At 38.7% G+C, this 14,198-nt stretch overlaps 1 protein-coding gene across 2 annotated transcripts in view; it reads right to left on the minus strand.

The window, feature by feature from the left end:
• The window catches only part of LOC134520273 (protein FAM169B-like), a 43,443-nt gene that overhangs the window by 28,142 nt on the left and 1,103 nt on the right, over positions 1-14,198 (minus strand). For both annotated transcript variants that reach the window (XM_063345374.1, XM_063345373.1), the window contains exon 2: positions 1,755-1,888. In XM_063345374.1, coding sequence (XP_063201444.1) covers positions 1,755-1,888 — 134 coding nt within the window. The remainder of the gene's footprint in view (positions 1-1,754; positions 1,889-14,198) is intronic.

Raw genomic sequence — 14,198 nt, forward strand, 5'->3', positions numbered from 1 at the left:
TCTTCGCATGCTTCAAATCTAACTGCATCGATATCATTATGGCACCTGGCAGCATTACTATAATGAAACGGCCAATACTATTTCCAATAGTGTTATGATTGTTGTTTTGTTTTATAAGGTAATGTGCACTTTCACAGGTGCGAACAACATCAGCATGAGCCAAGCATAACCTTCTGCGTATGAATGCTGACGCTTCCATCCTGACCAGCAATAATCCTCGCTATTTGCGTACTGAATGCTTGACCAAAGACCATGCCATACCAAAAAGAAGTTCCGTGACCGGAGCAAATGGACTGACAGCCACTTAACACTTGCTAAATAATTATTCATGGTTGCCAGTCCTGCCACTTGAAACCTGCTTTAATTCAGACACACAGAGGAAAAAAAAAGCCTGGTAACCACAGTCATTATTTCAACACCAATACCCTCATCCTTCAGGTTGTAGGTATGTAATAGAGATTGTTAGCTCAGATGTTCACTGGGGATGGGGGCTTTACCTTGTTAATTTATTTTTATTTACAAAATATCAACATTCATTGAACTATTTATTATAGAGTATAAGGAAAAAAACAATACAGGAAGAACATTACCATTACTTATGCCCTTGACTAGCTGTCTGACTGCAGATTAGATTAGACCTGAATTAAATGAATGCAAAGCGAAATGTGTTGCTATGAGACTCAAATCAGTCACGTGATATATTTAAGGTTTGATGACAAGCCACAAAATCAAGACAGTTCTGAATCAAAAGCCAGAAGTCCACCTTTACTGATCTCACTGTGTCTACCTATTGCAGAAATACGCACAGCACTGCTTGGGTCTTTAATTTACCCTCCCTTCTAATGGAACAGCAAATGAGCCTCTAAAAGCACAACCAAGGCATGAATGGCTGAGGTTGAGAGGTTGAGACCTAGAAGCCCTGAACTGGGGGATCTTTGCATTTTCAGGTTTGTTTGTATTTAACCCTACATGGTCCACTAGAGGGCATTAAAAGAGTATCTAAAGCTAGCTACATTCACGGCTGACGGATGAAGCTACCCACCTGAGATCCCATTTTTCTGGAAACTACTGCATATGATTTTCCTAAATTGTAGAAAGGCCACCGTATTCAAAATACTTATTCCAACTAATCCAGTTACAGTTTGACAGTACAATAACAGCCCAGCACACCTTTTATGATCTAGGTTTCATATATTGACTGAAGTCAGAATTTTTAATAGGCCTGTTCAGTCATCTCCAATCCACTCCCCAGGTAGCTCAGGAATGGACCCTAAAGCATTGGCAGCTACAGTATTTATACCATCTATCAATCACATCTGATCAGAATTGCTTTGGGAGAACCTATATTCCAAATTATCAATATAAATATTGAAAAGAATGGAAATAAAAGATAGATTATATCACAATACCTGTGTTAACTGCACAGTAGAGGCAGAATACAGAACTATGCCATGGTATAAACATCTACCAAATTCACTTTTGATTCAGTCCTGTTAGAAGGCAAGTCAAGATGCAAAGTTCAGCTAAGTACTTCAAACCCTCATTCACACTCAGAGGGTTTTAGACTTGTAGTTTAAGCTTCTCTCTCATTTGCAGCATGCAAACTATTTGAAATAATGCAGAATTTGCTGATTTTAAGAGATTTGTAATCCAGCCACACCTGTTTACCCCTGTCTACAGACAGACTATGAGCACAACCAACAAATTAGTTTGCAAGTATCTAACTGGCAGTATGAAAAACATCAGCTTACTACCTCTTCTTCTCCAGGGATCAAAAAAACATCATGAGTGGATGATGACTTCTTCAAGAGTTTTTCATAGTATGTTTCAGCATCTACTTGCAGAACCTCTGGATCTCCTGCTAGCGTGTCTACCAAGTAAAGGCAACCTGGAGTTAAAATAAAACACAAGATATTTTTACTTTTTAAAGGAACTGAGAAACATAAGTTGTAAAGCCTTGGTTTCCCCAACAGCTGCTTGGTGTAGCTGAGCCCTTATTGTTCCCATTAGAGCCTTTTGTATAATGCTGATCTAAACTAGTAAGGCTGGTAAAAACCTATCTATATATTATTTGCCTCTTGACATACAGTTTTACAAAGTAGAACCATGACAGCATCAAATTGCATTTGCCTCCCTTGAATTCAACAAACCTAATCTCAAATTTCTCTTTGTGTAAGTAAACTGCTTTAAAGCTGGAAGAGCAAAAAAACTTCTTCAAAACACAGCCTGAGTTTTAGCACTGTCCAAAAATATAACAGGAAAAGAATTCCAAAGCTTCCACTCTTTCTTGGAAGACTGCCCCTTTATGGGTCAGTCCACGATCTGTTGTATATCATTAGTTTTCTCTTTCTCTTTTTTGACTAACTTCAATTGAATGAAATAATGACAAAAAATACTAAAATACTTACCTACGTAAGAGTTCCCAAAATAGTAGCCACCATCTTTTATGCAACATTACTTAATCCATGAGACTCAATGCTGAGGGGTATTCATGCAAGGTATTTGCTAATTGCATGCAAACACAAATTACATACATCTGATGCCGGTTGCCTAAATGCAACATCCAACTCAGTGCTTCTGAAGAACCAAGCAACCCCTTTCCAATATAAAAAATCATAATGATAGGCAGCTCATCACCAGCTCAAGATAAAGAACATCAGAAGAAATGGGTTGGAAGTCCAAATAGTATTCTGCCAGTCTTCTATGATAGGAAAGAAAGACTTTCAACTTAAGGGGCTTTCAATCAACAAGCTACACCTGCAACTCTTGTAAGCTCCAAACTGAAGACAAAAACTTACACCATGCTGCTATAGCTGGAATCTTAGTTCTAAATCCTCCATTTTTAATCTTTCTTTGCTCTCACATGGCAGCTCCCATGATCCAAGTTTAATGTGAAATAACTGCACTGATAGTAAGTACAAAGTAAACGGCTGAGACAATGAACGGTCTTACCAGGGCCATATTAAACTATATTAAGTCTATATTAAGATTCATAAAGTGTGAATCATAAAAGTACCATATTGAAAATTATACCTTTCCATGTAACAGTAGGAGCATGGGATTTGCAGTACCAGGTCAGACTATTTGCCCACAGTCCCACCATCATCCCTCTGGCAGTGATCAGTATCCGATTCCTCAGCAAAAGGGTAATTCACCAAATACAACTGATAATTCACCACCACCCAGCACTGCTTAAAATGCTTTAAACACTATTTTCCTGCCCTTTGCAGGTAATCAGCTTACATCCTGAGACTTGACAGCAAAGCTATGTAGTCAGAATGCTGAACAGAAGCTGCTCTGTAAATGGTTTTCATAGTATGTTTGTATGTGCCAAAGTGGGAGAGAAAGCAGCACTGCAACACTGGCAAGTTGAGTCCCATTATAAGATCCCAGCCAGTACTTAGCAGTGGCAGTTTTCTTCTGCAGCGGCCTTCCGCTGTAACACCAGCAAGCAAAGAAGCCATATAAGGGACAGAAATTAAAGATCATTATTAAAAACTTTAGTTAGTTACTGAAGTAAATTTACTAGTAAATTAATTCTTTGCAAGAGAGCAGCATGTAAGACTTACGTTTAGCACAAAGAAAAATATTGCCCATGCTAATAAGTACTATTCATGAGATGCTGCTTACAAGGCTACATCCTGCCATTGTTAAGCCAGAACAACTTAATAAGCACAATCATATTTTCTCCTCACTGAACAAAACAACTAGTAATTTCAAAGTTACACTGTCTTTCTGGTACATAATATGCTTGTATTCTAAGGTAATAGTGACCATTTGAAGGATGAAATGTCACAGATTAAATCATGAGGCATTAGAGAAAACTTTTGATCAACTTTCCATTAATACAGCTTTCCATGGAAGTATTTTTTTTTGGCTAAAAAATGCTTTTAGACTTCCAGTTAACTTGTCTTTCCGGTGTAATACTCTGAAAACGCCCAAGTGTGTTAGGAGCACATATTCCAATAAAGGAGAAATCCAGAAATTTTTCATGAAGAAAACAAATCTGTCTCGGCTTCTGTATATATGGGAGGGGGGAGAGAGACTGAAGTTCCTTCAGGGACAACACGGAGCAGAAGTCTAACTTGAGATACCCTGGACAGTCCTCAAGAAGTCAGTTGTGCTAAGGGTGGTTTTTATGAACATCCCCCCAAAACTTGCACACACATGGACATATCACTAATACTGTTCAGCTGCCATAGGCAGGAGAATAATCACCAATTTGAAATTTTTTTTACATCAACTAATGTGTTTCCCTGTTTTCCCCAGTACAAAGTGAAGAAATTATATTTGCCCTCTTGTATATGTCCCTTTTATTCTTTTTTTGCATATAGAAACAAATAAAAAAACCTTGACAAAGTCTAACTATAACTAGTGTTATTAGACATTTGGCTACAACAATAATTATTGCCGGCTAACGGGATGTTAAAAAGGTTCCAAAATCAAATGCAAAATAATTTCTTAACTTTGCTTTAAAAGAAAAGCAGCGCTACTCTCCTGTGAGTGCTTCAGTCTGAGGCCCCTACCAGCATCTTGGGATACCAAACACTGCAAAGTTCCAAGGACAGCCTTTTAACCTAATTTGAACTATAGGATTTCATTTGAATTTGATCTTACCTAGCGGCAACAAAAGAGCACATTGTGGCAGCCAATCCACTAGACACCCAGCGAGCACTTCTTTCAGCAGGCGATGTGCACAAAGGGTTACCATCCGGGGGAGGGAGGAAGGGAGGGAGCGAAGGGGGGCAGGAGGGGTGAGTCATAAAAAGGGGGCCTCTTGCTGCAGCCACAGAGGAGGGACCATAAACCATAAGGAGAGTAAATTTAGAACGGGAGGCCTACTGCATTAGAGGGATTCCTGACATTCGCGCTGAAGGGGTGCCATCTTAAATAGCCAAAGCTGGTAAACAAGGTCAAGACATCATCTAGGCGGATTCTACAGCAGCAGTGACAACGAAGGGTTTACAGACAGGTACCAGACTTTGTCTTTTACAGGGCATCAGCATTCAGGGTGAATGAGGAGGAAGTGTATGCAATTCCACGGGAAGAAAAAAACCAACTTATTTAGACATAAATAAATAAGAAATCTGAATAGGCATATTTCCATTTCAAGCATACAGAATGGATTTTAAAGCAAAAACTAACACTGCTTCTGTTTTTCCTCTCTTTTGTTTCCATGGAGCAGTCTGGGCCACATTCTCAAGTGAGGATGTGCAAGTGCATCTTCTCTCACTCTAGTGATCTGTCATCAATTTGCACTAAGAATATGATTTTTAAAGTGAAAAGCTATAGCTAAAACCAGCTATAGAATCAAGCAGGTACTGCCCATACAACTCAGTCATCTTTATGAGATACTACCCTCCAGCACCTATAGGTACCTCAGCCTGAAACACCACGCAACTCTGCCAATAAGGCATAAGCCAAGGCCCCTGTTTCAGTCCTGACCCCTAAACTCAGCTTTTTCTAAACCCACTGCTATTCCACCTCTGATTTTCTCCGAAATAGAGAACTGAATTTTACAGTGGTTTCAGGACGTGGACAAATATTCTTCTGCAGAGGTAGAAGTCAGACAAAGTTCACTTCACTTATGATCCATATGTGGGAATCCAGATAGATCTGATTAACATAACATGCTTATGTTCTGCACTAAATAGATAAATGACAAATGCAATCACAAAACAGAAGACAATATTCTACCTTAAGCTAGAAATTAGTTTTTGTAGATTAGAGACAGACCCCCATCATTACAGATTCAGCAAGAATTTCATTCTATCAGTTAAAGTAAGCAGGAAATATTTTTCCATGGGCAAAAGAATTTATTCTCAATACAACAGAAAACACATGGTGCACACACTTGTATGTGAAATTCCACAAGCGAAACTACAGACTGCTGTAATGCCTGAAGGGAAATGACATGCTTCAATCTAATCAGATATTCTGAAGATTCTTTTTGATGATCCTTCTATATCCTCTGCAGCTAAACCCTGTGCCATAAAAGAAATAATTTGCCTACAATATACATAACCACAGACTTATCTCATAAATATAATCCTACAGCAATTGAAGCAATTGAAATAACTTGAATTCCTCAAGCTCTCTTTCTCTAGGCTAGTCAGTTTAGTATCTATGTATTAGTTTTACTATTTTGCCATTATCTAACAAATCAGTTACAACTTGGGACAATCAACTCTATCTCTTTATAATGTGTTTTAAATACTCATTTAAGTTTCAAATTAGTATGTATTGCCAATATACTTAAGTCCTTTTTGATCATGAACCCAATACACAATTTATTAAACAAGAGGTAATTGCTATCATTGTTAAGAATTTTCTATTCCTGCATTCATATGTAGCTTATTAATACCGTTTCCTTAAGCCAACAAGTTGGTCGTGCAGTTATTTCAGACTAGACACACCGTTGGGTTGATTACGATGCATTAAGGTACTGCTGGTACTCCCAGGAAAGACTTACTTGTTGAAAAGCCCATTTCAGAAATTTGTAAGAACATTTAGGATGCAGCCAGATTGTAAAGCAAAATACATCAACCTCACTGTAGATGAAGCATGAAAAGTGTTATGTCTGAAGTGAATTAATCATTTATCCTACAACTACTTTTTCATGTTTTACAAACACAGAGAATGATACTACATGCATCCATTAAGAATGTTTACAGAAAAGCCATCAGTCACAACAGGATTTATATCTGGACTGTACATCTTTGTACATTTGTGCAAATTTGTGCATACTTTTACATGTAAAAGTATGAAAAATACTTAAGTGATTTCTAGTGGTGCAGAAACAAGACAGATAAAAAGAAGCTAACATTTCTAACTTTCAAGTGTCGTTATTTTTTATTCAGTTTTGCCATTTCTAATGCTTGCAATAGCAGTACTGCTTTTATTTATTGGCTTTACTATTGCCTTTATTTTCATGCCAATATATTTCACAATAAACAAAACCAAAAACAAACACAAAAAAAAACACACAAAAAAATCCACCAAAACTTCAGCAGATTCTAAGTGTTTCTGACATTACCATGAGGTTTTTTGACTAAGAAGTATTTTCCCCTTCTTTTAAATCAGAATACACTTTGCAATATGAGATAAACATTTGTGCAGCAACACAAAAAGACTGTCTATCATGTCGATATTTAGGAGGGAATGTTCTTGTAATTAAACCAGGCAACTGAGACCAGAACTCCTAAGATTTATTCTTAACACAGGTGTGGTTTTGTGGCCTCCAACAAATCACTTCATCTTCTGTCTGGTTTCTTATCAGTTAAGTGTATGTCTTATCTACCACTTCAAAAGGGTGTGACATTTTCCTTATCAGTGCCTCTGAAGTCACAACATAAAAAGACAAAGATGTCATATAACATAAATTGTTCTCTGTTCTCCTGTGGACTGTCACTGCCACACTATGGCAGCACAACCATGATAATGCCTGGGATCTAAAGGTAACTTTTTTTGCCCTTCTAAATCACGCACATAGAACAAAGTGGTTTCCATTACCCTCTCACAGGAGTGGGACCTCTGTGTTGAACAGCAGCGCTTAACACCAACTCTTCTCCATTCCATCCAATGAGCTTGAACAGCTCTGTGCATGTGGTTATCATTAGACAACCATATTTGTTTAACCGTTCAAAGGAAGGAAGAGGTCTCTGGCACGTTCCCAGGAGTACATGCAGAACCTGACTCTCACATCCTGAACTGAACTGAGCAAGTACATGTCAAAAACCCAAGTTCTAGTGTAAGTGAAACTACACTACCATAACGATGTGTGGTGGCAGTAGAGCTAGTGGGCAAATGCTGTGGTGTGATATGTGTCCAACACGGCAAGGCAGCTCTTAACCACATGCTGTACATCATTAATGAAAACAATGCTTTTCACCGTTACTAATAGAGCAATCACTCTTGGAATGTACAGGATTAAAAAAAAAAAAAAGCATTGGCATTAACAGGCTTCTATGTTTCCATCCAAAAATGGCATTTATATATTACTTACTATTCTGTCACAATTCAAATGGTGAGAAGGGCTTCAGAAGAAAAACTAAATATAAGTTTCCATTGGTAAATAATTTTCTGCTGTGGAATCAATAAATGAAAGCAGAAGGGAAATAAATAATCCTAATCTCCTTCCCAATTAAGAAACCAAACATTAAATAGATGACTTCAGCTGTAGCTATACATGTCATTACTGCAAATTCTGTCACTCAAATGGAGGGCAGACCAAATGTTAGGCATCCCAAATGCAGGATGCTATCTTATTAGCCATCCTATTCCTGCTAACACATTTTTACTACTGATTTCAGAAAAGGGAAGAAAAAAGCTTGAAGAATATACATCTATTTAGCAAAGGCACCGACTAGACGAGCCTAACTCTGAAAAACAAACACCTTCAATTTCTACTCACTTCAACGAGCTTTGAAGGCCCTCAGAACCTTGCATGACCAGGGTCTATAAGTCACGTGTTATTTATTTTACAAAACTTAAAGTAACCTGCAATTTATGAAATTGAAAAAAAAACCAAAGGAATTAAATAATTGATTTAATTATTTAGCTCTTTTTGTAAAAATACCTAGATGAAACCACATTTTTAAAAATGTTTTAAAATCTAGAAAAGCAAGTGCATATTGAACAAATGACACAATGGCATTAATCACCTCTAACCTGCAGCACTCCCTTACTGAAAGTTTCAGCAAACAGGTTCCAACTATATCTATTTTTCCTCGGATGGATTTTAGCAGTGTTACATTTACAAAAATGAAGCCACACCCAACTCACAGCACAGATAAATTAAAATACATCTGTGTAAACAGGCTATCTCCTGTCCTTTTATACACAGAATGCACATCTGGACTGGCATGTTTTGCACAAAGTTCTAACCTCATGTAATTGAAAAAAGCTGCGGTATTATGGCCCAGAAACAGCCTTTATGAATAAAAACTGTAGCATACTGTTAAACTATGGAACTGCTACCAGCTGCAACTATGACATATCAGGAATTCATACTTCTGCACATTTAACTCTCTTTTTCACAGTGCTTAGATGTAAAAAAGGAGGAGGGAGCTTACAGAATAACTCGGAGAAGATGCAGTCCCACAGAAAAAGGACATTCAGGATTGTAATTAATTAAGGCTTTAAGGTTCATGTTCACATCAGGTTTTCCTCAAGGAAATTCCATTGATTCAGTAGGTTTGCTGCTAATACCTCTGAACCTGCAAACATCAGAATTGAGTTCTTAATATATACTGTTTTCCATACAACCAAGAAATGGGCAGAAATGTTCCTGGAAATGTCTAACTTCAACTACTACAGGCAGTGGTATGGATTCTCTTGCACATGTAAGGAAAAAAAAGATCTAAATTTGTGAGTTTATTTGTCTACCCCCTAAACGAAATAAAATATACAAGAAAAACAGACAAGTTTTCCAGAATGACTATGTCCATATCAGGGGCTTTTCCCAGCACAACATCAGTGCTACATCTCATTTCATCATACCCATAGCCAAAATAGCTATGCCAGCGGAAGTTCATAGTCCAGGCTTGACCTCAAATTAGAGTCTGACTCTCAAAATCTAAGCAAAGAAGAAATGTGAGGCCCTGAATGACACTGAAATATATCACTGAAGTATTTTCATTACTCAAAGAGGCTGATTTGAAAGGAAAATGACAGAAAAGATTCCATGAACAGCAGCGGAGCTTTTCTGAATCACAAGTTCAAATGTAGACAGTGCTAAGTCAATCCTTCACAAAGACCGAAGACAGAAAGGAGGATGCATTGGTCAAAAGTCATCCTATAACTTAAAAGTCATCCTATAACTTAAGGGAAGAGAGGAACACAATGTCTCCCATAGTGATAAACAAGGAACAGTGAAATGGCAGGAAATGACAGCTGAGTTTGGCAAATGGTCTAGCCTGAACAAGATTTCATCCCGTGGGGAGAAGCCAGCCAGACTGCCGGTTAGGACAATTTCAGAAAACAGCCACATTTTAAGACCAAGGAGCATTTAAAATTATTACTGAAACACCCACTGTCACAGCCTGAGACCAGGGCTAGTGTTTAAATACCGCGTTAAATACATTTCCCTGTTACCACCATCATTCAACGCAGGCGTGGGAAACCTCAGGCCACACTACACATGGCCCATCTTCATTTCATACAAACTATGGCAGTATGTGTACCAAAAGCCCTGGCTTGTTTGTTGGTTCTCCAAACAAACGATACAGCAATGAAAATATGAGACAACTGTCTAGATTTTCAGGGATACCAGTTTCAGATACCGTATAATCTGAGTTGCAAATGCTTTACACATCTGACAGATCTACTGCTCCCACCAGTAGAGTGCATAAGTCTGCCTAAGACAGCAGCAGCCTTTCTCCCAATTACTTGCAAGGAGCAATTTGTACAGCCAGACTAATCTCAAAACAAAGCAATTAATTTCAGAAAAAAAGGGAAAGAAACAAAAAAATCCCTTCCCCAAGTAATTTCCACTTTGCTAAATTTGTTATGCTGCTGCAAATTAATACGTCACCTGCACAAGCCTCTCAGCCTGTCTCAGAACTTGCTTTAATAAACAGCTGCATGTAGCGGAGGAAATATGCAAACATCTCTCTTGTTTCTCTGCCATTGTGTCAGCTATTCTACATGTCTTTGAAGGTGCTCCAAAATCAGCATGGCTCTGCTTTTCCCTTTTTCTCCTTTTGGGAGGAGGAAGAAGCAGAGAAGGAAGGACAGGCTGGCAACAGAGGGCTAACTCTGTGCTTGCTGTGCTCTTGACAGTAGGCTGAGATTGTTTAAATTCAGTTTACACAGCCTGTTCTGTAAGGACAAAAGAAACCACTGCTGGTGGTTAAAAATGCAAAAGGTTTTGATTGTAATGGCTTGACAATCAGCCAAAGATATGACTAGGGGGAAAAACACAGCAAGGCAGCTCTGACCAGAATGGAAGAAACAAGGAAAAACACATGGCTTGACTTCAGACCAGAAAATTGACTTAGGCTTTGCATAAATGACAGCATACCTCCAAGCTTGCCTGATCCACAGTCTGCCTGGAATGAGAACATGTAGTCTAAAAGCAGAGCCTATTAAAAGGCATAATGTTTCTAAACGGCATCTGTTACGTACTAATAAGCATTACTTAAAGGACACAGGCCTTAAATTGCTACCAAACATGCACTTATCTGAAACTGCTGCAAGGCAATCATTACAAAAATGTCACATGACACCATGGGAATTTGACCAATATAAAATGTTTTTATTTAGTTTGGCTTGAAATCATTATGCTGAAAAAATATGGAGGCACTTTCCGAGATTTTGAAACTGTGCAACTTCACGGGAATGAAACACTAGCAAGAATTACATCAGCAGAGCCATTTGCCATCTGTTGTCAGCAATACTATAAAGACTAGCCACCAGGCAGCAGTTTGAAAGGTTACAAACACAACATTTTTAAGCATCCACAGACCTCTCAGTAAGCGAGCAGGACCCAGTTTACTTCGGATATGTGCGACCTGAGGGTCTGACAATCACTTTGCAAAGACAACACACCAGAACTGTGAATTGCCACACAAAGTGTTTGGGAGTCTCTCAGTACACAACCATTATACAAAGTGGAAAATACATACCAGTCTGCACTACGTAGGTTCTTCTAACACACTCACAACCATAATGTCTGTACACCTCCCACTTGCAAATTTAAACCGGCTAGACTTTCTCCTGTGGTGTTTGTTTTCTCATACTTTCCCTCAAGGGAAGGAGTGTATTCACTGCAATGCTATTACGAAAAGGGATTCGTATTTGTTTGCTAGGGTTTGGCCTGTATTTTTTTTTTTTGAGGGAAATAGCTAGGATTTCGTTTCCTGATTTCTTTCCTTCTAGACCATAACTACATATTTACGTTAAAGAAAGCAAGGTTTCGGCAACTTGCCTTACCTGTGGCATGGAAAGTAAGGAGGTTATGACAGCCCTTACCTCTCAGATACACACACTCCTCAGTCTGAATAAAATTCTACCTGTTTCATACATGAGATTTTAATTATACTGAAGGAGTATGTTGTTGCTTAGTGTCATTGAAGAACTTTGAGTAGCTTTTCTAGATGTGAGGGCCACTTTCATGATATATGGGTCACAAAAACAATCAGAAGGATGGAACACTTCTCCTATGAAGATGGGCTGAGAGAGTTGGGGTTGTTCATCCAGAAGAGAAGACTCCAGGGAGACCTCATTGCAGCCTTACAGTACTTACAGGGGGCTTATAAGAAAGACGGGGACAAACTTTTTAGCAGGGCCTGTTGCGATAAGACAAGGAGTAGTGTTTTGAAACTAGAAGAGGGTAGATTTAGACTAGATATAAGGAAGAAATTTTTACAATGAGGGTGGTGAAACACTGGCACAGGTTGCCCAGAGAGGTGGTAGATGCCCCATCCCTGGAAACATTCATGGTCAGGTTGGACAGGGCTTTGAGCAACCTTACCTAGTTGAAGAGGTCCCTGCTCATTGCAGGGGTGCTGGACTAGATGACCTTTAAAGGTCCCTTCCAACCCAAACCATTCTATGATTCTATGACATATATAGCAGCTATATACTACCTGAATTTTGTGGTTCCACCTTCCAGGCTGCGGACCTCCTGCCTGTAAACTGATTAACATGGATTTCACGGAAGGCAGGAAGATTTCTGTCTTCCTAGAGAGACAGATGAAGTTTAAGGCTTCACTAGAGCAATTGTTAACCTAGACATACAGGTTTCTCATCCAGTAACTATTTCTCAGGCTCCAGAGTCGTCATATATATGTTGTTACTCACTGAATGTATTTCCTAGCTTTGCTGTCAGATGGTTAACACATACAAATCTGACTTGGAAAGTGTTCTAAAATAAAAAAGAACTTGTGACAAGGCTGAATTTAAAACAAGAACCTCAAGTTCTAGGTCAACAGCTGGCCTGCTTCTCAATGGTAAGGTTTGCCTAAGACCTATAAAGGGGTTTAGAAACTTGGATGCGTAAGCAATTTTGCTTTATGAAACAGTTACAGGAACAGACCTCAAGAATATGCAGCTGTAGCACCTCAATTACAGCACAACATAAACTAAAAAGCACTATTCGCACAAGAAGAGCTAATGCTTGACTCCAATAATGCTCTTAAAGCGTGCTGTACACTCAACCTATTACCAATTGTTCCATAATTATTTTAAAGATAGGCATATCCAATTAAATAACTAAGCCAAAACTTGGACGATACCTAGAAACAACAGCATCTGTTCCCAAAGAGGAAGGGGATGGAAAAATAACTATTCTAAACATTCAACTGGAGAGTAATGAAAAAGACGGGAAAAACGTAGACATTCATTCAAGTGCCCAACAGCACAATGTATGCTTGGACATGAAAAACCAAGTCCCATTCATCTAGAGATATTTTATTTAAAAACATCAGCAGAATTGAGAGACTTCCAAAAAAAGCCAATAGCATTATTACAAATGTTTGACTTTCATAAGTGGCTGATAGGAGGAGAAAAAATAGAGCAATCTGACTACGGCGCATTTAGCCATGAGCAGCTAGAGGAACTAATGAACAACATCATTATTTTACTGAAGGGGATGAAGTAGGTGCTTTAGATAAATGGCAGCACCTTAAAATGCGTTTCAGAAGATAAATTCACTTTCTCTCCATTTACCTGCTAGCGTGACAAATTAAGAAGAGTATAAAAACAGGGCAGGAGGGAAAGCAGAGCAAAAGCTAACTGAGGTGATGCAATGGGCCCTTATCCAAACAAGTACGTGAACAGAGATTCTTGGAAGTGCTCCTAGTCAAATATAAACCAGGAACACTACACATGCCAGACTCCCTTGGAAATCCACGGTGGAGCATGTGTAGAAGATCCACCTGTCCTAAAACCAGCTCCCTCACCAAGCACTAGCAGCACTGCCATTTGGGAAGTAACTTCTGTTCATTTCAAAGCAGGCTGTAAGTCCACCACAGACTGAATGGCTGAGTTCCCTCTGTTGGCCTCTGCTGGGCAAAGCACCTCTTTGCCTACTGTTAGAAACACCAGTAAATTAACTTCTGCTGATAGAAGATGAGGGGTGAGTGACTTTTTTTCCCAAAAAATTCATCATTAGAGGCCACATATTTCTTGTTCTAGAGTCAGCTCACGATCAGCAAAGAAAGTTGTTCCTGAATACTTTTTAAAGAAGGGGTAAG

The sequence above is a fragment of the Chroicocephalus ridibundus genome, chromosome 9 (genome assembly GCF_963924245.1).
Source record: "Chroicocephalus ridibundus chromosome 9, bChrRid1.1, whole genome shotgun sequence".
Taxonomy (NCBI): domain Eukaryota; kingdom Metazoa; phylum Chordata; class Aves; order Charadriiformes; family Laridae; genus Chroicocephalus; species Chroicocephalus ridibundus.